This window comes from Pongo abelii, chromosome 16, assembly GCF_028885655.2.
Source record: "Pongo abelii isolate AG06213 chromosome 16, NHGRI_mPonAbe1-v2.0_pri, whole genome shotgun sequence".
Classification (NCBI taxonomy): domain Eukaryota; kingdom Metazoa; phylum Chordata; class Mammalia; order Primates; family Hominidae; genus Pongo; species Pongo abelii.
In genome coordinates this window covers 65,104,531-65,129,460 of record NC_072001.2, presented here as the reverse complement: position 1 = coordinate 65,129,460, position 24,930 = coordinate 65,104,531, and the positions used below count along the sequence as shown (strand labels likewise).

The 24,930-nt window shown below is 41.3% G+C and overlaps 2 protein-coding genes across 9 annotated transcripts in view; one reads left to right on the top strand and one right to left on the bottom strand.

The window, feature by feature from the left end:
* Positions 1-7,022: 7,022 nt before the first annotated feature.
* C2CD4A (C2 calcium dependent domain containing 4A) lies at positions 7,023-15,354 on the bottom strand. Of its 5 annotated transcripts, none has more exons than XM_054531584.2 (4): positions 14,996-15,354; positions 13,987-14,228; positions 11,932-12,004; positions 7,023-8,251 (listed from the first exon to the last, which is right to left on the bottom strand). In XM_054531584.2, exon 4 carries the CDS (start codon positions 8,220-8,222, stop codon positions 7,113-7,115), a length of 1,110 nt encoding a protein of 369 aa, XP_054387559.1. In that variant the 5' UTR covers positions 8,223-8,251; positions 11,932-12,004; positions 13,987-14,228; positions 14,996-15,354; the 3' UTR covers positions 7,023-7,112. The 5 variants fall into 5 exon arrangements, 4 of the variants coding, with proteins under 4 accessions (XP_054387559.1, XP_054387558.1, XP_054387560.1 ...); XR_008513626.2 differs by lacking the exon at positions 7,023-8,251 and adding an exon at positions 12,095-12,204 and having other exon boundaries at positions 10,107-12,004; XM_054531583.2 differs by lacking the exon at positions 11,932-12,004.
* The window catches only part of VPS13C (vacuolar protein sorting 13 homolog C), a 199,812-nt gene continuing 190,221 nt past the window's right edge, over positions 15,340-24,930 (top strand). For 2 of the 4 annotated variants that reach the window (XM_063716171.1, XM_063716170.1), the window contains exon 1: positions 15,374-15,563. In XM_063716171.1, coding sequence (XP_063572241.1) covers positions 15,464-15,563 — 100 coding nt within the window. In that variant the 5' untranslated portion in view covers positions 15,374-15,463. Of the gene's footprint in view, positions 15,564-24,930 lie in introns of all 4 variants that reach the window. The other 2 variants (XM_002825516.4, XM_054531580.2) reach the window with 2 other exon arrangements.

Genomic DNA, 24,930 nt, shown 5'->3' with positions numbered 1-24,930 from the left:
ATTTGATCCTGCTGTATGATAGATCTGTTTTATCTGTATTTTTTTTTTTTTTTTTTTGGCAGAGTCTCGCTCTGTCGCACAGGCTGGAGTGCAGTGGTGCGATCTTGGCTCACTGCTACCTCCGCCTCCTGGGTTCAAGTGATTTTCCTGCCTCAGCCTCCTGAGTAGCTGGGACTACAGACGCACGCATGCCACAATGCCCGGCTAATTTTTGTGTTTTTAGTAGAGACAGGGTTTCACCATGTTGGCCAGACTGGTCTCAATCTTCTGACCTTGTGATCCACCCGCCTCGGCCTCTCAAAGTGCTGGGATTACAGACGTGAGGCACTGTGCCCGGCCTATCTGTATTGGTTTTAAATGGCTAAATTAATGACTTTTGGAAAGAAACACGGTAACTCTTACTGAACACTAAAGCTATGGAATCATCACTGAATATTTAAAAATCTTGATGTTCCAGGTTTCTTTAACGGACCCGCATATTTTCTGAATATCTTATACCAAGATAATGATGATTACATTACATCGAAATTCGAACGTACAGTTTCTATTGAATGCATATCGCTTGCTCACCATTGTGAAGTCAAAAAATTGTTAAGTAGAACAATTTTAAGTTGGGGACCATCTGTATATATTTCCTTCAAAAGTTCCTTATTGTGCAAGTGTTGGTGAGGGTGTTGAGCAACCAGAACTCTTACACCTTGTTGGTAAGAAAGTAAAATGATACAACCACTTTGGAAAAGAGTGTGTCAGTTTCTTAGAAAGTTAGATATACAGTTACCATATAATGATCCAGCTGTTCCACTCTAGGTATTTACCCAAGAGAAATGAAATCATACATCCATGCAAAATCTTGTACATGAATTTTTGTAGCCGTTTTATTCATAAAAGCTTCAAATTGGACATAATCTAAATATCTATTAGCAGGAGAATGGATACTGATTCTGGAAGCCTAACTTCCTGAATGGGGTCAGCCTCCCTTTAAGCTTATCTTATAATGAACTCCACCATATAAAGAGCTTTAAAGTTGTCATTCCCATTCTTACAATAAGAAAAAAAAATGAACAAACTAAAAATAATTTTTCTTAGACCTATCAGAGATTTGATGTAGCAGGGCAAACCACCACCTGAAATGTGGAGGAACAGGCTGACATGGAGAGTCAAGCCAAGATCAGCTTACCTAGAGCAGAAGCTACTGGAGCCATAAACTGATGGGAATACTAAATGGTTATTTTGACAAATTCCTGGAGGCTGACTATGGACTAATGTGAGCATGAGATACTCCTGGGATCCACAGTCTTCGGGCTGGGGGAAGGGTGTTGTAAGTGACACACTTTCATGGGTTATTTCCAGAAGCCCCACCAGGTTCTCATGGTGAAGAGCTAAGAGAAAACTTAGCAGTAATCATTTTGAAATACTCTCAAAGCATTTTTCCATAACAAAAATCTACTCTTCTTGAGAAAAGGACTTTACCAGAGTCTTATGAGCTTAGGAGAGGGGCAATTCCTCAACTTGAGCCCTGCTATCCTTCCCATCTCACCTGGAGAAAAAAGGCTAAGAAACATTTGTGAAGGTCTCAACCCAGGGACAATGGTCCACTAGTAGACTGAGATTTAATCATAGAGTTATAGACTGCTTTCCCTTCCCAACATTTACCACCATATCGACAGGGTCAGGACATCAGTGGATAACAGCTGAAAGAGTTTCAAGGCAGATACTTTATGTAAGAAGGTGCTCTTAGGGATACTCAAAGACAGCAGAGGAGATAAAAACATGGACATTAAGGGAAACTGGCCGCAGATACAGCTATAGCAAAGAGCAACCACAGCATAACTCCTCCAGATAAACATAAAGCCTCACACTATTTACCTCAGTTCCTAGTATCTGATTATTCATGTCCAGCTTTCAATAAGGCACACTAGGAGACAAGATAAAAACAATCTGAAGAGACAAAGCAAGAGAACCAGACTCAGATACGACACAGGTTTTAGAACTGTCCGACCAGGAATTTAAAATAACTATAATTAATACGTTGAGGGCTAGAATGGGAAAAGCAGACAACATGCAAGAACTTGTGGGCAATGTAAACAGAGAGACGAAAACCTAAAAAATGAATCAAAAGGAAATGGTGAAAATTTAAAATGGTTTCATTAATAGATTGGGCATGGCCAAGGAAATAACCAATGAACTTGGAGACGTGTCCATAGAAATTTCCCAAACTGCAATGCAAAGAGAAAAAATAAAGAGCAGAATATCCAAGACTGTGTGATGATTCCAAAAGATGTAACATATGAGTGATTGAGAGGAAAAGAGAGAACAAAGCAAATGAAGTAAAAATGGATGAAAGTTTTTCCCAATGAATGACAGACACCAAAGAACAGATAAATTAAATAAATTACAATGTGTTAAGGGAAGGGAGGGAGGAATTGGGAATACCCTATTATAATATAGCTACCTGCCCATGAAGCACTATAGTGCAGGGGTACCCGATCTTTTGACAGGGGCCACATTAGAAGAAGAATTGTCTTGGGCCCCACATAAAATATACTAACAATAGCTGATGAGCTAAAAAAAATAAGCAAAAAAAAACTTATAATGTTTTAAGAAAGTTTACAAATTGGTGTTGGGCCGTATTCAAAGCCATCCTGGGCCGCATGCCGTCCACGGACTGCAGATTGGACAAGCTTGGTATAGTGTCAGTTGAAAGGGATTTAGATTACTTGCAAATACATAATGCAAACACTAGGGCAACCACTAAAGAAATTTTAAGAAGAACTATGATTGATATGCTAAGAAAGAAGATAAAGTAGAATCCTATGAAATGTTCAGTTAAAACCAGAGAAATCAGAAAAAGAGGAGAAGGGAAAAAAGAAACAAATAATGAGTGCAAGGAAAACAGTTACAAATAAAGGGATAAAATAATTGGGGTTTAGACATTTGACAGTCATCCATTCAGCAATATAAAGAATGAACTATTGATACAGGCAACAACATAGATATATCTCAATAATGCTGAGTGAAAGGAGCCAGATTCCCCCAAAAAGAATATATACTCATTTTTTCCATGTATATAAAATTCTACAAAATTTGAACTAATCTACAGTAATAGAAAGCAGAATCAGTAGGGCCATGGAGAATTCTTAGCTAAGAATTTTATTATGGGCCTATAATGTCTATGACATTAATTTGATGGGATTTTGCTACGTGCATGTACAGAATAGTAAAACTTGGGTTTCAAAACGCCATGGGCTGTCGTGCATCTGTTTTATCTGTGAACTCAAAAGCCTGGAGGCAGAACAGTTTCTTACATGCCATGGTTAAACTAAGTGCTGGGGATGGATATGGAGAGAATGTGAATTGTTGAGGTGTGTATAAAAGAAAATCAGATTCAAAGAAATTATCATCTGGGAATATTTGAGCCACACTGAAGCTAGTATTTTAGTTTAGAATACATTATCTTTGTAAAACCAGCTGACAATGCAGTGTTAACATTTTTACTCAACTGATGCTATTTAAACTGGCATATTCTGTTTATTGCGTAGGGCTTTTCTTTGAGTATGTTCAAAGAAAAGATATTTAAACCACAAAGAGGCAAGATCATGCCATATCATTTATGGAGAAGATGTGAGTACTAAAGCTTGTTGAGAAGAAACATGAGAACTATTAAAAGCAGTTTTCTGTAATCAACATGCTGTTGCCACACACTCACAACTTCATTATTACTGGAAAAAGTTTTCCTCTCTTTACTTAAATCTAAAATATTTTTGTCACCTTGTGCTCTCAGATAGGTGTATTAAGTTACTTTGCAATGTGAATCTTCACTACAATCTAATATGAGCAAAGGTCTTCAAGAAAATACGGTCCTGGCATTAGATGGACCTTTAGTTGAAATGGTCTAATATCTAATAATAGGGGTAGAGCCAATTGACAAAACACTTGAGGGATCCACTAGAGGGCAGTAAAGTGTAAATGAAATTTAAATTTGCCCCAGAAAGGCTAATGTTATCCCAAACATTTGTATTGCAAATAAGATTTCTTGAATGCAAAAACACTGGATTGGATTAGTGATGTACAGTGTTTCTCTTTTCCTGGAATTAGTAGTCAAAGAGCCATTAGATGGAAGAGCAAAATGAAAATCAAATTTGTTCCAGTCTCAGCTCTTTTTACTGATTGTGTGATTTGGGGCAACCAAAAATTTGCTTCTCTGGTCCACTTCTATGATATAGATTTGCACAAAATGATTATTTTTAAATATTTACTTATTTATTTGTTTATTTATTTATTTTTTGAGACAGTTTCGCTTTGTTGTCCAGGCTAGGGTGCAGTGGTGCGTTCTTGGCTCACTGCAAGCTCCACCTCCTGGGTTCAAGAGATTCTCCTGCTTCAGCCTCCCGAGTAGCTGGGATTACAGGTGTGCACCACCACGCCCGGCTAATTTTTTTGCATTTTTAGTAGAGACGGGGTTTCACTATGTTGGTCAGGCTGGTCTCAAACTCCTGACCTTGTGATCTGCCTGCCTCTGCCTCCCAAAGTGCTGGGATTACAGGCATGAGCCATAGCACCCGACACAAAATGATTATTAAAGTTCTTTTCAACTCTAAAATTTTATGATTTTATCATTTATGATTCTATCTCAGCCCCTTTAAAACCTTTCTGATTAGACTCTTATTTGATCAACCATAATTTGCCATTAATGGAGATTCTGTTTGGAAATCACCACCACTATTTCATAAAAAATTTAGATCCCTCAAATGCACTGATTTACTTTCACAAAAAAATTTACTTAATAAAATGACATGTATATAAATCTAGTGACAATAGTTATTGCAACATCTTCCGGAATAAAAACCTGGGCTATTTAAACTATCAATGCCATTTTTTATTTTAAAAACAGAAAAATTAAAACCCACAATTATACGTAGCCAAGTTGTTTTCACTCTCCATTTATTTTCCTTTTAAAGTGCTACATTTGTGAACTCATTAGTAGTTACCCTACCAAAATTTCAAAATCATGAAGAAGATTATACATAAAAAATGAATGTTGGCTTGAGGGCCAAGGAAATATTGACTGATTAGATAGAAGAGCACATGATAGATCTGAACTACTGTATGTCCTCATTCATTTGGTCAACAACTGCAAGCTTCTGGATGTGGCTGATTTTGACAGAGTCATAGAATTCACAGTATTCTTCACGTTTGTTCAACAGTCATCATAAATACACGTCACAATAACCCTAATTTGTGACTAAAACAGAAACTCTTTTCTTTTTTTCTTTGAATTTTGTACAATATTTATTTTATCAAACTCTTTTCTAAATAGCATTTTTAATGAACATGAATGGATAAAACTGTGAACAATTTTAATAAAAGCAGAAACTGGTCGGGCATGGTGGCTCACGCCTATAATCCCAGCACTTTGAGAAGCCAAGGAGGGTTGATAGCTTGCGTCAGGAGGTAGAGGCTGCAGTGAGCTATGATCGCACCACTGCACTCCAGCCTGGGTGACAGAGTTAGGCCTTGTTTCTAAAAGATAAAATGAAATAAAGCAGAAACCATTTCTGAATCCAGATTGATAATGGAGTCATATTTAACACCATCCTGTATATTTAAATATTTTCAATTTTTTAAACCCTCATTTAGGTTGCATTTTCCTATTTGCATAAAAAAAGAAAAAATGTCCTACTGGCAGTGAATTCAAGGGATGAGGGAAAATCGTCCTCTAAAACAGGATTGTTAAATCTGGAATTATTATCAGAAGCCAGAGGTAAAACCATGCTATCTGTATACTCTCCACTGCCTGTTCCAGCAGATTAGCTCACCTGGTTACAACAATGCTGGCACCCATTTCTATGATTCTGAGGCCAGTTAGCTTCTTCCTCAGAGCCTTAGACCCATCAGCTCATCTCAATGCCTGAAGTTATTAGCATGAGACAATAAATTATTCATTTCAACCAATTTGCTTTTTCACCAAAAGCAGGATGAGGAATGCAAGTAGACACGAACTTCAGAGTCAACAGTTTCAGAGAGAAGTTACACAATTCTCGCAACTTTAATAGTGAGCCCTTTAGACACTGTGGTATTACCTACATAAGAGTAATGAGTGAAATACCGATTGTCTAGGTTCAAATTCTGACTCTGCTCTTTATTCTGTGCCTCAATATCCTCATCTGTAAAATGGGCATAGCAGTGCCTCCTTTTGGGGGTTAAAACATAAACAAATTAACACTTGTAAAACTATTTATTATTATTATTATTTGCAGACAGGGTGCCACTCCGGTTGCCCAGGTTGGAGTGCAGTGGCACGACCTCGGCTCACTGCCGCCTTGACCTCCCAGGCTCAGGTGATCCTTGCGCCTCAGCCCCAGAGTAGCTGGAACTACAGGTGCGTGCCACCACGTCCGGTTAAATTTTGTATTTTTTATGGAGACGCGGTCTTGCCATGTTGCCCAGCCTGGTTTCAAACTCTTGGGCTCAAGCGATCTGCCTGCCTCGGCCTCCCAAAGTGCCAGGATTACAGGCGTGAGCCGCCACACCTAGCCTATTATAACTATTATTTAAGCTTAGAACATAAAAGGGTTTCATTTTCTCCAATGCTTTTCCAGTAAGATATAGCTAGGAGTATCAGACTGGATTCCAACTAATAATTCACTGTTGATCTTCGTCAAGTCACTTCACCTCTATTGCCCTCATTTTTCTTATCCGGGGTCTTAAACAAAATGCTTCAAAAGTGAATGCTCCAAGATGGTCTCGATGCATGTTGTGGAAAGCACCAATTTTATAATGAGGTGATTGGAGCAAATAGATCGCCAAGGCACTTTCTAGTTCTAACACTTCATGTGATTCATTATTTCCCAGGCGTGTGTGGTACATATGGTACGCAAATGGCTGTCTGTATTGGGAAACACTGTAGAACCATTCCATTTGCTGAAAAGAATTCTGGAGGTATCTATGGAAAATATCATATCTTTTACTGGGATAGTTAATCTAGAATCATCTCTGCCAGTGTTGGACTGAAACAGGCCTGATGAGAACAACAAATACACGTTTATTTTGTACCACGTGGCTGTCAGTGTCCGGAGTCCCCCGGGCAGAGCGCCCCGGGGAGGGCTGGGCCCTCAGAGCAGCAGGAGGGCGCCCAGGGACAGCTCACCCTGGCCCAGCAGGCGGCCCCGCTCCCGGCCGCGGCCCTCGTCCCGGGCCTTGATTCGAACGGCCAGGCGGCGCACCTCGTCCTCCGAGAGGCCGTCGAAGCAGAAGTCCTGGTCAAAGGAGGCCTTGCGGCTGCGCCCCACCACAGCACTGCATTGCCAACGCGCGGTGCCCGGCGGCCGCAGGACGAGACTGAGGCAACAGCTGACGGCTCGGGGCCCGGGGGCGCATCCGGCCGGGCTCTCGGCGCGGAGCAGCCGGAGGCGGAGGCGCCCGGTTCCCGGACAGTACTCGGCGGCCAGGCGCAGGGCGTCGCCGGCGCGGCCCAGAGCCACGGTGCCCTCGGCCTCCAGGCGCTCGGGAAACGAGACCCGGGACGACGGCGGGCTCGCGGAGGGGGCCTGGAACGGGAACTGGGAGCCCGCGCGGCGCTCCTCGTCCTCGTTCCCGCTGGAGACGGAGCGGACGCGGGCCAGGCGGCGACTCCTCCCCGCCCGCAGCACGCGGCTCAGCAGCCCGTCGGGGACACGCAGGAGGCGGCAGCCGCGGGGCCGCCGGGCGAGCGCGTCCTGGGGCGGGCGGGGACAGCCGGGGGCCGCGGGGGTGGCGGGGCCCGGAGCTCGCGGGATGCGCAGGGTCCCCAGGAGGGCGTCCGGGCCGCCGCCGCCGCCGTAGGTGTAGGCCCGGGGCCGGGGCGCGGGCGGACACCCGAGCAGGAGCGACTCCTTGCGGCGCGTGTGCGGGCTCTCGAGCAGCACGCAGAAGCCGTAGGCGGTGCGCACACGGGGCAGGTGCGGCAGTGACAGCGCGGCCTGCGAGCGCGGGTCCCAGTCCGTGCGGCCGGCGCCCTCGTCCGTCCCTGCTTCTTCGACCCAAGAATTCCGGAGTGCAGCCAAGGCCAGGCGGGGCATGAGCCGCGGCGGGATGCAGAACTCGGGGATGCGGTCCGGAGTGAGCACATTTGCGCACGCGGCGGTGGTGCGAGACTTGGCTCCGCGGGCCCGACCCGGGAGAAGCCAGTCTCCGCTCTGCCGAAGGCACTCAGGACCCAAGCGGAGTCGCTCCAGGCACCACATCTGGCCACCCTCTGCTGGAGCTTGTCTACCTGCAATGCACAAAGGCACAAGGATCGTCAGAGCGAGCCCCGCAAGGTGCAGTAATTCCTGTCCCTTTTCTCCTATTAATACTTTCGGGGTGTTTCTTCCTGCCTTTCCCGAAACAAGGCAAACTGCTCTTGCTTGCCGCTATTGCAAACTACTTTTCAGTGAGCGAAAAACAATTGTTTTTCTCTTGTCCTATCTCAACTCTGTTGTAATACACACTTCGGAGCTTGTTTTAATCCCTTTCCGCCCTCGCTGGCCTAAGGCAGAGATTCACCAAATGCTGGATTGTAACTTCAGTCGCTCTGTTCTCTGTGCCAACGACTGCCTTGCAATCGTTTCCTGACTCTTTGGACTACAGCAGTCTAGTCCTCAGCTAGAATTAAAATAATTGTTATTCCTTCCAGGAAACTGTGGCTTGTTCTCCCCTAGCAGAGGCAAAGAGCCTCAGACGAATCCCCCGGGGAATTAAGCAATCCGATGGGTCCCTCCTAAAATACCTGGAGTCCTGCGTCAGATGGGTCTCTGCACCTTTCTGCCTGGGACACCGACCAGGAGAGGCGGTTAGTCGCCGGGAAATTCAAAGCGCGCGCGGCGGGGTTCAGCACCAGTGTTCAAGGACTGCCAGCCCGAGCTTTTATACCTGCCGCTGGGAGCGCTTGCCAGTGGGCCGAGCAGAGGGGCGCTGCCTGGTAACCTGACGCCAGGCCCTTCCCTTTCCCTCTGCCACGTGGCTGGATTTGCTGAGCAAGGTCTGGAGACCCAGTTCTTTCTCCGGCTTCAGGTGGAGGTGTTTTCCTCGGAAACCCCGAACAAGTTTCTGTTTCCTCACATGCAAAATGGTATTAAGTCTCTACTATATCGCAGAGTCATGTGAGGATCGACGGGCGTAATGAATGTGAGCACGTAGAAGTACTCTACATTCACCATTAAAATGAAGACAAGTCCGGTTTGTCTTATTCCTGCCTAATACCCTTCCCCAAATCCAGCTTCCCAATTGCCCAGCTTTCGAAGTTCTTTACTTGCTTTCCGGTTTTCAGTTCTGATTTTAGATGTTCTTTTCTGATTATAAACCCCCCGGAGTAGGGGGAACATTTCATGTCTTGATAAGGGTGGAGTTACAGAGGTGTATCCATATGTAAAAAAAATCAGCTAGTGTACACTTAAGATTAGAGTACTTTATTGTATGTTATACATCAATTTAAAAAATCACAATCTACTTCTTAAGCCATGTGTGCTGATTTTTCATCGGGAAAATGTACACTTGCATGCATCTGGGCAGTTGGAATCATTCTTTGGAGGCGCCCTGACTACATCTGGCCTTTCTAGGCTGTGCCCACCAGAGAAATCCTTTTCCTTCCTTTTGAAAACTAACCTGTGTTCATTTTGTAAGAGAGTTGCTTCCAGTTAGCTCAGGCTGAAAGAGATCTGAGGCGTTTTGTTCAACAGCGTTCAGGCAGATATTTCTGCCTAAGATACTGCCTTGCAAATTATTCACTTATCTAAATAATGTTTAATGAATTAAATTGAATTCATGCAAAAATGATTTCAGGATAGGGCATGTGCATTTTGTTTCCAGGACACACAGGCACTGTGCTAGATGATTTACATATAGTCTGTAGAACTGTCACAGAAACCCTGCATATTCGGATCATCCTTATTTTATAGATGAAAACTCAGTTTCAGAGGTCAAGTATCTTATCCAAGGTCACATAATGATGGGAAATGGAGGAAATCATACCTACTAATGGGTATAAATGAGCTGTTTGGGGAAATAATAATGTAAAATATTTTGCACCATGTAACATGGTAAGTGCTAAATACATAGAACTGATTATTATTAATAAAGATAGAAGGAAAGTTGTAAAGTATAGTGGTTAAGAAAATTGGGTCTAAAATAGAATCTACTGTTAATGCCAGAATGGTGGCTATGTGACCTTGAGCAAGTTACTTAACCTTTCTAAGCCACAGTATCAAATTTAAAATTCATAATAGTGTCAACCTATAGGGTTATCATGAGTATAAAGTAAGATAATGAATATGAAGAGTTTAGCATAGGGCCTGACATACACAATGTCAGATATAATATTATTATTACAGAAGAGAGCAAATGCTCATTAGTTCATTCATTCAAAGCAATATGTACTGAATGTTTTCTAGGTTCCAGCCACCATGCTAGGCAAGTGGATACAGGTTGGCTGTACAAGATCATATCAACTATGTAAATCCATAAATGATGGAATAAAATGATGAGGATAAACTATTTGAATTCCATTTGGGTGAGGCAGGCGTGAAAAGAGACTACCGAACATTATTTATTTATTTATTTATTTATTTTTAAAACAGGGTCTCACTCTCTTGCCCAGGCTGGAGTGCAGTGGTACTATCTGGGCTCACTGCAACCTCTGTTTTCCAGGCTCAAGCAATCCTCCAACCTCAGCCTCCCAAGTAGCTGAGACTACAGGCATGAGCCACCAGGCCCGACTAACTTTTTTTTTTTTTGGAGAGATGGAGTTTCAACATGTTGACCAGGCTGGTCTTGAACTCCTGGGGTCAAAGTGATCCACCCACCTCAGCCTCCCACAGTGCTAGGACTATAGGTGTGAGCCACTGTACCTGGCCTGAACATTACTTATATGTTTCTAGTAGGGGGCAGGATTGGTGGGTCTCTGGATTTACTGTGTTCTTGACTAGCTATGTCTTTTTTTTTTTTGAGACAGGGGCTCACTCTGATGCCCAGGCTGGAGTGCAGTGGTGCAATCATGGACACTTCAACCTCAACTTCCCAGGCTCAGGTGATTTTCCCATGTCACCCTCCTGAGTAGCTGGGACTACAGGCATGTACCACCACCTGGCTAATTTTTATATTTTTTATAGACATGGGATTTTGCCATGTTGCCCAGGCTGGTCTCAAACTCCTGAGCTCAAGAGATCCCCCAGCCTCGGCTTCCCAAAGTGTTAGGATTACAGGTGTGAGCCACTAAGCCCAGCCTACTTCTTTGTCTTGAAATCACCTCTACTCTTTGCCAAAATTCTTGGGCCTGGGCTAAATCTATGGGAAAAGTTTTATCAAATTATATACTTGAGGGCCATGTGCATGTGTTCTGACTCAGCTTTTCCTGGGAGACAAGAATGTTGTTAGCCCTGTTGAGGGCTCTTGGTTAAAGTGATTAGGAGCACAGATCAGAGTTTTACAGTCTGAGAAGTTGGCTGAAAAGTTGTTAAGCAAGTTAATGAACCTGTCTGAGCTCAAGTTATAAAATGAGGGTAATAATACCGACCACATAAGATTGTTGTGGGGGTTAAAAAGATATGCATGAAAATCCTTGGTTGGCAGTTAAATGCTGGCTAACAGTTATTATTATTACTATCATTATTTTATTATGAATGTTTGCTTGGGCAGGGATTAGCTGATTCATACATGGATTCCTTTAAAAACATTTTTCTCCTCAGGCAAGCAAAGCAGATCTACTTTGTTTTTATTAATGATTCACCTTCTTTAGTAACACCTTAATAGCATTTCCTGTACATGATTTCTTGAAAATAGCAGAGATTTGCCATTACATGGCTGGTCCCTGTGACCCTGTTAAGCCTTATGTTTTACTTAACTCGGAAGCATGAACCAACCACCCAGTACTTGGGAGGATGGTGTAACAGGGTGCCCGGAACACACAAATCTACTCACAGGAAGACAGTGGCTGTTCCAAGCTCCCAGCTGTAGCTGTGGGAACATCCAGTATTGGAGCTAGAAAACAATTCTGTAAAGTGAGCATAAATAGACCACATACCATCAAGACCAGAGGTGCTCTAAGAGTAAAAGGAAATTAAACATTTTAAAGTATACTTACAAAAATATAGGAGGTTGAGTGTCAAGGAAAGCAAGAAGAGAGATTACAACCAATAAAACACAAGTGTTCTGACTTATGCATCTTCTTCAACACAACTAGAGTATGGAGTACTGGAAAGAATACAGAGCAGGGAGTCAGGACACTTGGGTTTGGGTTTTTGCTCTGACAGTCACTAACTTGTGGGACTTTGGGCAAACCCTTAATTCTCCCTGGCACTCAGTGTCTCCATCTGTCAATTGAGGGGGCTGGATTAACAGGATGTCCTCCTTCTGGCACTAACATTCTGCAATCCCGTGCTTTCTCCTAGTTAAGCTCCCTAACTTTTCCTGCAGTCCATGGTGTCATGGCTTATACTCCAGCTTTCTCCTCCATTTCCTTTCCCCCAGATTCCTTCTGCTTTTCTCCAAAAACTCTAGGGTTGGGGACTAGGGTATGGGTGGTGGTTAGTGTGAAGTTTTTTTTTGTTTTGTTTTTTTAAAACATTTTTGAGTTAATTTTTAAGTGTCCCTAACTTATACTTTTGTTTTTAACAGAAATAATATTTTGCTCATCTGTTTTTATTGTTTAGTCCCTCATTGAAGTTTAGTTTTGTAATTTCCTTTGTTGTCATTCTCATTGTTCTTAAGCCAGAATGAAGACAAGAACTATAATTAATTAGAATGCTCATTTTCTTTAACCTCTGTATCCAAATTATTTCTGATATAATGCCATACATAAGGGTGCTAATGGTGTTTCTTGACATTGGTTATGGTTTGTTTTAAATTGGGACTGTATATTTCTGACTTGTTAAATAATGGAAGATTTGGGGCATTACTGAATGCACATAATCAATCCCTTAAAACATGCTGAAAATGGAAAATAGTAAAATTTAAAGCTTTTTATACTACATGGTAATAGCATTTTTTTGTACCAAAAATTTAGAGCCAAATTTTCCACTCTGAGATTTATTTTTCCTGTCATGTACCTTTCAAAGTAAGATCTCTGAAAATGACTAATAGCCCAGTGTTGACTAAATTGTATAATTACTGGAAGAGAAAAGGGTGGCAGTGCTCAGGGAATCAAAGGAAATTAATATCTGCTGTGTGATTTTGGGTACGTCACTTAACATTCGTGAGCTTAATTTTTCTATAAAATGAGGACCATACTACTACCTGCATTAGTTACCTCACAGCTCTTTTGTGAGGATTACACAAAAATGCCTACCTTCACATAATAATGACATGACGCCTTACGAAGTATAACTGAAACATAATAAAATTGAATGATGCATATGAAAGCACATTTACACGTTATTCTTTCAAAATTACAAAGTTATACCATAGAACTGTAAGGAATTACTTTATTAAACAAAGCATTAGTGTTACTCACTTCTCCCAAAAGATTGCGCCTATTGCTCCACCTGCTTGACCAAGCTATGTTGCCTGTGCCATCTTTCCTATCATCTTATACTGTTATTTATACATCCTTGGATTGATTTCTTTCTTAACTTTTTATGGTACATGCCTTATCTCAACCAGAACATATATTGCTTCTTTACATTCCTCTTGAAGCATAGTCAGTGTGAATGTAAAAAGGAAGCGGGATCGTTAGGGTGTATGACTAGAAGGAACGTAGAGAAAGTTTGAAGAGAGTGTTCTAAACACTGGGAAGTTATTGGATGTTTTTGAGCAGGTGACTAACTTAAGCTCACCTGTGCTTTGGGAAAACAAGTCCAGTGTTCATGAGAATAGATTGGAGGAAGGAATAACTGGAGGCTAGGAAGTGAATTTCAAGGAGATGGATGGCATGGTCCAGAAGAAAAACACGGAGAATTTAGGAAAGATGGCAAAAGCAAAATAGACAGGTTGGGCTGTTATTTGCTTGTGGATGGTGAAGAAATCCAAAGTACTTACTGGTATTTTGTCTGTGTGACCAGCTAGGAAAAACAGATGGTTGAGGATTTATCTTCTTGAAGAGTGGAGTGTGCAGGAGTGGGAGACGAATGTGATCTTGACAGTAGTAGTTAGTACTGACTGGGTCTTTCTTTGTACCTTCAATTTTATTTAATACACAACACCAATTGTAGCCATTTTGATTTTCTTTCTTCTCCAGCGGACCTTGAATTTCAGATTTTTCTTTGTGATCCTGTGCAAGCCTAGGTTGTTTAAGAAAAATACACGAATAGTTTCTCAGACACTTCCTCGTAGCAAAGCACTTAATGCTTGTGACTACAAATAATCAGCATTTCTTAGGTTTATTTCTGTTTACTGTATCTCAACAACTTTTTGAAATATGTTTTAGGAAAAAATTTCTAGTTCTCTAAAGAGGTGAATGTCAATGGGTGGTTAAATTTCACAAGGGTTGAAAGACCTTGTGGTATAAAAGCTCTGCTTTTAAGGTCGTGCTACATCAAAGACAGTTCAACGATAGCATGGAAGAAAGTGATATATAATTAACAAGTACCTCATACTTAAAAAGGCACTACTACGTTTTGTTTTTTATATCTTTAATGAGATAGGTAACTAGTTAGTGGCTAGTGAATTAAAAGCGAATCTTAGAGAAAGGGGAAAAGAACGCGTTTCCCACAAAACGTGTATATTCAGTTCTCATTCTATGATATCTGCCATTTGATGTGGTTCTGTTCCCCTCCTCCCACTTTTAAATTATTTGTCGCGCGCCAGTGGTCCCAGCTACTCGGGAGGCTGACACAGGAGGATCTCTTGAGTCCAGGATGTCAAGTCTGTAGTGAGCTATGATCCCAACACTGCATTCCACCCTTGGCAACAGAGCGAGACCCTGTCTCAAACAAAACAAAACAAAAACAAAATAAAAAACCAGTGTGTTTTCAAGAAGCAGAGACCAACCCCCAGGCGGAGTCGAACTCTAGCAGGACAAGAACGCGGGCCGGTCCTTTTCCCCCACCTGATCCACAGGTGCAGGGGTGGTTGCCTAGGTGACGCTCAGCGCATACTCCAGGCCAGGCGGCTCCGGACACCGCGATGCGGCAGGAGGTCAACAGCAGGTGACGGCGGGAAAGCAGAGCGGCCACATAGATGTCCCTGTACTCGGTGACTCCTGCCCTCCCTTGTTCTTCTCGAAGGTCCTTTTTTTCTCGTGCACGGCTGCCGAGACAGGCTCAAGCTAACTTCCCCTGCACGCCTCCGTCGGCCCCTAGAGGGCCGGGGCTGCGACGCCTACCAGGCCTCGGGATCACCGCTGGGCCTCCCTAGCTACCGGCCGGGCGACGGGCGCGCCTGCGCACAGGCGGGGTCACGCGCGCGGCGCGGGGTGGGCCGGCGCCGGAGGGGCTGTCATTCGCAGCGCTGGTCGCCGCCCTCAGCTGCGCCGAGCGGTTCCGGCTCCTCCCTCTGCTGGTGCCTCAGCCCCACCATGGTGCTGGAGTCGGTGGTCGCGGACTTGCTGAACCGCTTCCTGGGGGACTATGTGGAGAACCTTAACAAGTCCCAGCTGAAGCTGGGCATCTGGGGCGGTAAGCGAGCGGGGCGTGGCCAGCGGGCTGCGGGCGCTGAGGGCCAAGCCGAGGGCCAAGCCGAGGGCTGCTCCGTCCGGGATTCTGCCCGGGCCCTGCTCCCTCCGCCGCCCGAGACTCCCCATCTCGGTGCGGCAGGTGCTGGATGCGGGAGCCTCTGCCACCCGCGGATTCTTGGGGTCCCAGTCCCGACTCCGGCTGGGGAGATGCGGTGGGATCCCGCCCGCGCTGCCAAAGTTCCCACCTTTCTCGTCCCCCGAGGCCAAGCCCTGGCCCTGCTGTCCCCGCCCTGCCCGTCTCTGTGGTCCTCTCGCTGCACTCAGGGTGGCCGCCTTGGCCCTACAGCATAAAAACAGAGCCCTTTCTGTTTCGGTACCGCGTGGAGTGAGCATGGTTGTTTGGTCATATACGCTCGAAGTGGCACTAAGAAAAAAGAAGGAGGAAATTGCATTTCGCAGTTATCTTCACTATCATTTTACAGGGAGCAAGAACTGGGTTCCTTCTCTTTAGGATTACCGGGTTTGGAGAGGAATAGGCAGGAGATCTTTAAGAAAGGCGTGTGCTTAGGGATTCTTACTCTTAATGTTTTCAGCTCCTGTGAAAATGATTTCTTCCTTTAATATTTACTTTTCCGTCAATACGAAGAAGATTTTGAATTTTGTTTTGGAGCAATAGAGAGAAATTCAAGCCTCGACCAGCGTCGTCGTTAATTAGATGTCTGCTTGGTTGCATGCTCAGGAATTTATGCCAACGTTTTTATCCTGGAGATTAAGTGTATAGAAGTATTCAGTAAATAGTGTACTTAAACATACACTCTTCAACAAGCTTAATCGTTTGCATGAATTACGTGTTAAGCTTTGAGGACTTTGGGACCTTCTCACTCCACAAAAGGTTTGGGTGGGAACTTTGTCAGCTTTGGAGGAAAATTCAAAAAACGACTCAAATGTGTGGGTCTGCTTTTAATTCAAGCAACAACAAATAGCCATAGACTTCCCCTGTCCACTAGGGTAACTACTAGCCATCGTAGCTGTGGAGCACTTGATATGAGGTTAGTGCTAATTGAGACGTGGTGTATGAATTAAAACATCGTTTTGAATAAGTATTACTTCTAATGAAGTAGGAGAAAAAATATAATACTTCAATAATTTTTATGTTGCTTATGTGTTTAATATTTGAATATATTGGGTTAAATTAAATATAATATTAAAATGTATTTCCCGTGTTTTTTAGTTTTACTTTTTTTCTTTTTAAACCTGGCTTCTAAAATTTATAATTACGTATATGGAACATATATTGGGCAATGCTGTTTATACCCTGAATTACGTAAGAGCCTGGTTTTGTTTTGTTTTGTTTTTTGGCTTGCCTTTTTGAGACAGGGTCTTGCTCTGTTGCCAAGACTGGAGTGCAGTGGCAAGATCGTAGCTCACTGCAGCCTCCAACTCCTGGGCTGAAGTGATCCTCCTGCCTCAGCCTCCCAAAATGCTAGGATTACAGCTGCGAGCTATAGTGCCTGGCCAAGAGCCTGTTTTTAATAGGTGGCTGATCATTTGATTGGTTCACTGTGGTTTGCCCAACAATACAATAGTCCCTTGGTATCTATGGGGGATTGGCTTCAGTACCCCTGACCATACCAAAATTGGAGGTTGCTCAAGTCCCTTAAATAAAATAGCCTAGTATTTGTATGTACCCTATGCACATCCTTCTGTGTACTTTAGGTTATCTCTGGATTACTTATAATACCCAATAAGTAAATGCTATGTAAATAGTTGTTGTATTATTTTTTAATTTGCATTTTTTTATTGCTGAATTGATATTTTTTATTTTTTTCCCCCAAATATTTTTGGTCTGCAGTTAGTTCAATCCGTGGATATGGAGGGCCTACTGTACATACTTTGTTTACATCCCCCCCACCACACTCAATACAATGTAAAACAAAGGGAAGTAAAGAAAGACACATTTAAGGAATTAAATGATCAGCATCTTCTGTAGAAATCAAGTGTGTCTTCAGAATACTGGCAATATTATTTCCAGTGATTCCTTATAGTTTGGAAACATTTGAAATTTGAAAATGCACTGGAGTAGCAAATCTGAAATCTGAATAGGCCTAGTGAATGGTGCGCTGTGTTGGACAAGCCACTTACCTTATTGGGCCTTAGTTTCTTCATCTTAATTTAAACTTTATAGAAAAAATATTTTTAAATTCTGAAAAGTTTAAATCATACTGGATAATATAATATTTTCATGTAATTACTCATATTTTAACGTTATAATATTATGCCATATTTACTTTAGACATTTTCTTTTTAAAAAGATAAAACATATGGATATAGTGAAAGGTTCCGTTGCCATCAAATGTTACACTCTCTTTTATCTTTAAAATTGGAGGTTGGACTAGGCAACATCTAAGGTGATGCCAATATTCTGTTCTTCTAATAATGGTTTAACCATGACATTGAGGAGTATACTGCTTGAAGATTTTGAAGTTTTTCACAACTGAAATTAAAAATGTCGTAATTTTATGTTATTTCCCCTTTTGTCTTTTTTTGGTGAAATCTAGAAAAGGAGACTTTCTTTTGTCTCATTTTTAAATTTTTAGAATAAGGTATTCTGCCAGTGGCCAACATTAACTTTATAATAGGCCTGAGCAAATAAACCCATTTCTTTCACATATTGTGTCCAGTGAACATCCAATCAGGGATTCTCCTAACTTTATCAGCTCACAACTCTGCCTCTGTAAAGTTTTGCTGCCTTTTATTTTTGTGGTTGCTATAAAGAAAGCTAGAAGTCATGAGCTTTTATCATTATTGCACAATCTGTTGTTGATAACCCTAATTTCTCAATAAAATTGGAAGGCAAGATATCTGAGTTGATTTTTCCTGTTCTTTCAAAATATTGCTAAAGAAATTTGTCTTAAATTTTTTTGGGTAAACAAATGGGAATATTTAATAAAATAGCTGATATTTTATGATATCCATGATGTTGACAAGTTTTACAAAAAATTGAAAATTCTATATAATCTTGTTTGACAACTATTTGCTTTAGCAGATAAGGTTTACAGTTCACAGAGTGTTTTTTTGTTGTTGTTGAATTTTCAAGTCTTGAGAAAGAGAAGAATTCATCTTGTAAATATTTCACATATCTGATCTTAATATTCTTTGGAATCAATTGATAAACTACTTTGATACATCTTAACTGGAATGTCTAACTAGCCTAAAGCAGTGATTTTCAATGGGAGGTGACTTTGTACCCAGGGGATATTTGACAATGTCTGAGACTTTTTTGGTTGTCACACTGAGGGAAGAGGTGTGCTATTGGCATGTAGCAGATAGACCCTGGAGTACTAAACATTCTACAACGCAGAGGACAGCTTCCTGCAATTGTCCAGCTCAAAATGTTAGTTGAGAAACCCTAGTCTAAGGAGAAGACTGAGATTGTCTTCTGCATTTGTAAGGGACCTACTGGGTGCTGAAAAAATTGTAGTAAGGTGTTAAAAAGGACATGGAAGAAGTAGATTACTCTTATGAAATCTATAATTCGAGAGAGAAATTGATATCTTAAGTGACTGAAACGTATCATGTCAATAAAAATGCATAATCTTTGCTTGGGTGATCTTTGGAAGTAGTTTTAAGAATCGAAATATTGTGTTAACATGATTTGGAAAAGATCATACTGTGCATATATTCATATATGTATATATAGGTGGTCATAATGAAATTTACAATTAAAAAAGGTTGAGAGGCCAGGCACTGTGGCTCACGCCTGTAATCCCAGCACTTTGGGAGGCCGAGGCGGGCAGATCACGAGGTCAGGAGATTGAGACCATCCTGGCTAACATGGTGAAACCCCGTCTCCACTAAAAAAAAAAAATACAAAAAATTAGCCGGGCATGGGGGCGGGCGCCTGCAGTCCCAGTTACTCAGGAGGCTGAGGCAGGAGAATGGCGTGAACCTGGGTGGCGGAGGTTGCAGTGAACAGAGATTGCGCCGCTGCACTCCAGCCTGGGCGACAGAGCGAGACTCCGTCTCAAAAAAAAAAGGTTGAGAAGGTTGGGGAAAATTACTGGAATGTCCAGAATCAGGAAGTATACTTTAGATGTTGCCTTTAAATTTGAGAAGCAAAGCAAACACATCCTACCATTATCTTTCTGTTTCTATTCTTTAAAGATTTTATTTAATGCCAAGCAATTCTTATGTATTTTTAAAAGTAGTTTAAGCAGAATTTCCTTTTAAAAATCCTTGTCACTGTAGATAATTGAGACCTTGATTATTTATTAGCTGTGGGACCCTGGGCAAAACATTTCAATTCTCGGTCTCCTCATCTGTAAAGTGGATATATAACACTCAATGTATTGGTGAGACAGATTATGTCAAAATCCTTTGTCATTGTTGATAATATTGATAATAATAATGATTAACAAACCTGGCTGGGTGATGAAAACAGTCTTTGTTTTATTTTCATAAGGATGTTTCTTCGAACTTCAGACTTTTAGAGGTATTAATCTTCTTCTTCTTTTTTTTTTTTTTGACTTTTACTTTAAGTTCTGGGATACATGTGCAGAATGTGCAGGTTTGTTACATAGGTATACATGTGCCATGGTGGTTTGCTGCACCTATCAACCCGTCATCTAGGTTTTAAGCCCTGCATGCATTATGTATTTGTCCTACTACTCTCCCTCCCCTTGTCTCCCACCTCCTGACAGGCCCTGATGTATGATGTTCCCCTCCCTGTGTCCATGTGTTCTCATTGTTCAAATCCCACTTATGAGTGAGAACATGTGGTGTTTGGTTTTCTTAGAGGTATCAATCTTCTATTGAGTGATAATTTTGTGTAGAGCTATCATTACATATCTAAACATTTCTTATTTTCCAAACAAATTTCTTTAAAAAAAACCCCTATTTGCCTTTGAATTTATGCTTATGCTTTTACAGTATTACCTGCCAGCTAGTTTGCAAGTCAGGCTTTCAGAGGTTCCGAAAAGTGCCTGGTGGGTACCTACTGCCTACGTAAGTAGGAAGGTTTATCTAGATTTTTGTTCCCCACAAACTGGTACCAATAGATAAATTTCACAGCCCTTAGCTATTGAGATGTGTCCAGGATATAACTTAAGAGTAACATATATTTGAAAATGTATGTTGAAATGCCACATCTTTGCAATATGATTTGAGTAGTACTGTTGCAATGTAGAACCTTTGTCAATTTGATTTTTCAAAATGATTTACCGTGGAGAGTCAGCAGGAAAATCCTCCAGAACTCAGAACTCTGTTGTTCTCAGTTCCATTGGACAGGTGGAATCAACATAGGAGCTGTGATGTGTTAGATACAAGGGTGACTCTGGTGACCAGGAATAGAAGCCCAGTGCAATGCCCTCAGAATCTGTGGCCCTGCAAACCAGACTGAACCTGTGCTGTTTATCCTACTCCTGACACTTTATCCCACTCCTGACACTTCCCCTTGAGCTGCCAGATATTGTTGGGGCAGCACAGCATAAGAAAGGAGAATGAACACTGGACTGGGAATGAGCAAACCTCTTTAATCTTATTCTATCTCTGATTCTGTCTAGTTGTGTGGTTTTTGGCATGTATCTGACAGGTGACCATTGGTTGCTTATCTGTAAGTGAAAAGGTTAGACAAGGTCATCTCTTCTGTCTTTAAACTTCTGTGATTTGAGCAAGGTAAGAACAACGTGAGATCCTTCATTGGATGAGTGGTACTGCCACTTCCTCCGCATTCGTAGTGAGAAAAGGTAGTTAAATAATGTATCTTTATCTTTCCTTTTTGCTCTTCACCCGATATTGGTGAGCAAAGAGCCACAGTCAATGACAGTGACAAGATAAATGAAGTTCCAGGCTCATGCTGATATTTGTGGGTCTAAGTCTAATATACTGTAATATATTGTCTTAACAGGTACCTGTAGGGCAGCTTGAGAATGAAACAAAAAGCAGCTCTTTTTGCTTTTTTTGGCTTTGACACATAAAAGATGGCAGTGTCTAGGTATTTCTAAACCTGTAGAGGGATTTTCTTTAGTCTTTTCCTCCCAGCCAACACTTGATGTAGTGGAGGCCACATTTCTCATTAGCTCGTCCTATAGCATATAAAAATAAACAATAATGAAAAGGTCATTAGTGTAATATATATTTAGGCTCAGTTACTACCAGTTAAAGCAGTGCTTAAAAATTTAAGCACCTTTTCACATATTTAAGTAGCATTACTAATTAAAAATTAACTCCTTTTCTAGAACTAAAACTGAGAATTGGTACTTTGGTAACCATTCTGCTAGGAAGCTCTACCACATTACTCAATATTATGGGATCCCTAAAGTGAATTGAAAGGGGGAAAGTTCAGTGGTGATGTTGCAGCTTTTTACCTTTCTTTGCCAAAACTTCCTGTTTCAGTAGGGAAATGGGAAGAGTGGGAGAGTTGTTTCCTTTCTCTTTCCTGTTTTCCTCTCTGAAGACAAAGTCACTGTGAACTCATTAAAAGGAGTCTAGATTGGTTAATTTGGGTTGACTAGCTAGATTCATTTGAAATTAATAGCTGTAATATTTTCCTTGGTATTCTTTTTTTTTTTTTGAGACGGGGTCTCGCTTTGTCGCCCAGGCTGGAGTGCAGTGGCACAATCTCGGCTCACTGCAAGCTCCACCTCCTGGATTCATGCCATTCTCCTGCCTTCGCCTCCAGAGTGGCTAGGACTACAGGCACCCGCCACCACGCCTAGCTAATTTTTTTGTATTTTTTAGTAGAGACAGGGTTTCACCGTGTTAGCCAGGATGGTCTCGATCTCCTGACTTCGTGATTCACCTGCCTCGGCCTTCCAAAGTGCTGGGATTACAGGCGTGAGCCACCGCACCAGGCTTGGTATTCTTTACTAAAACATAAATCATTAGAATAATTTGATTCATGCTTTGCTTTAAAAAACTGTTCAGTCATCTACTTTAGCTCACCTCCCTGGAAAATGAATTGTGTCAGAACATTCGGATATGCTTTCAAATAAATGATGTTTATGTTATAGATACATAAACAAAATCTTAAAAGATAAGTACAAAGCATTCTTTATTTCACTATTCTTTATATGCAAAGCTAGTTTCATGGATTATGGCATGGTATTTTTGTTTGTTGGATGGTTTTTGTGTTTAATCACAGTTTTGGATTAACCTCTATATTTTATATTAAGAACGTTGACCTAGGAGTCGGGAGACATAGCTTCTATTCTTAGTACTGCCACAAAAAAATTGTGTAACCTTGGATAAACTACCAGATCTCTTTAGACTTTAATTTCTTCGTGTATAAAGTGAGAGGGGCTTAGATTTGAAAATCTTTATGGTCCCAAATAGTTCTAAATCATAACTTGTGAATTTCTGTCTTTTGAGGAAAAAATAGATTTTTAAAAAGTACTAAAATGACCATTTTGTAATACCATCTCCTGCATCTGTTTTCCCCTGTGGCACTACCTTTTCTTCTGGTTATGCTCTGAACATAACCCCCTTGACTGTATCCTACCTTTCTGCCTGTGCCCTTGTTATACTAATTTTAGTTATCCTTTTTGTTTTGGATTTTTTTACATCTCTTTGAAAATACGTAGACCAAAAGTGGAACTGACAACCACACTGGCCTGTGAATGCTGAGTCTGATTCTTTTATGGTGTTTTTGTTGTCCAGGGAGGTCGAATTACCTTCTGAATTAAAATCCTATACCCTTTATGCTCTGCTATTCGGGAGAACAGTGTTATTCTGAACATAGCATTGAGTGTTAAAAGATTTGAGCCTTGAGACTACCACTTACTATTAGGTTGCCATAGGGTTCTTGGGCTACTCATTTAACCTCTCTAAGCCTCAGCTTCTGTTGCTTAATGTATACATCCTGTTTCTTGCCCAGGAGGCTGTGAGGATTGAGTAATGTTATATATCTGAGAGTGTTTTCTAAAATATAAAGATTTATGATCTTATTGTAGTTGTTTCCACCCCAGTACAATACGCATTCTGAAGTCAATATTTATTGAGTACCTACTCTGAGGAGAATCGGTAAGAAGTTTATAATCAGACTGGAGATTTATATAAAGTTAAGTGTTAAGCACCATAAGAAAGGTATGGCCTAAATTTCTGCAGAAGTTTAGAGAGATTATTTCTGGTTGGAGGTACTTAACAATAGGACTATATTTCTTACATTTATTTTGTAGGCCATTATGTATTTAAAAAGCCATTCTTGGACTTAGGCAGGCTTTTCCATATTGTGTCAGTACCATTTGATTTTTTATTTATAAATATACTAGCTTGGTTGTTTTCTATAATTTAGCAACTATTTCTACTTTTTTTTTTTTTTGCGATGACTCCAACTCTTCATGGCATTTGCTAATTTACTTCCATTTTCATCTTCTGGTTCACTGATGAAGAATACTAAATTTTGATATCCAGAATTTACCCCCTTTTTTTTTTTTTTTTTTTGAGACTGGGTCTTGCTCTGGCTGTCGCTAAGGCTGGAGTGCAGTGGCATGATCCTGGCTCACTGCAACCTCTGCCTTCCTGGTTCGAGTGATTCTTCTGCCTCAGCCTCCCGAGTATCTGAGATTACAGGCACCTGCCACCATGCCTGGCTACTTTTTTTGTATTTTTTGGTAGAGACAGGGTTTCGCCATGTTGGCAAGGCTGGTCTCCAACTGCTGGGCTCAAGTGATCCAGTCACCTTGGTCTCCCAAAGTGTAGGGATTACAGGCATGAGCCACGGCACCTGGCCCTTTTAGTGTATTTCTTAAAATATCTTTCAAGATTGGCTTTGAAACTATGGTGACTTTCTAGCAGTGTATGCACATCCAAAATATTTGTAGTTTATTAATGAGAATGATATGGGGTCTCTTCTGAAGCACAGACTGCTTACTATGCATATTGTCTACCCTCCTCCCATGGGCCTGTCAGTCCAGCATAAAGGAGATCGCTTCACAGAATTTCCTTGTCTGTCACCTTAGTCTGTTTAGATTTGGTAAGATTAGAGCCACTTGATTGTGGGATTGGCTTTAGAGCTTTCCTTGCTGGCAGAGTTAAGTTTATTCATCTCCAATTATTAGTCACCATATCCCTGTTTGTTTTTTGTTTTTAAAGATTAGACACAAATACCCTTCCTTCAGTTTTTTTGAGAATTTTCTATGACTTCTATGTGTTCTTAGTCCTGGTGATCTGGCTATAGCACTAAAGTTATTTACATTGTATAGAATTATTATGTTGTTTTAAGGTAGAAAAGGAAAATGAAATCTTTTTTATCGGTGTTCAGTTAAATATAAAATGGTTGATTTTTAGGAGAGATGTGGTCTAATCTTGGTCTTATAAATTCTTTTTCTTTAAACAGGATTTGTGGAATTCATAGGATATGTAATGACACT

What these genes read in the sequence shown, in the direction of transcription:
- C2CD4A (XM_054531584.2), bottom strand. Translation starts at nt 8,222, where the DNA reads ATGTGGTGCCTGGAGCGACTCCGCTTGGGTCCTGAGTGCCTTCGGCAG.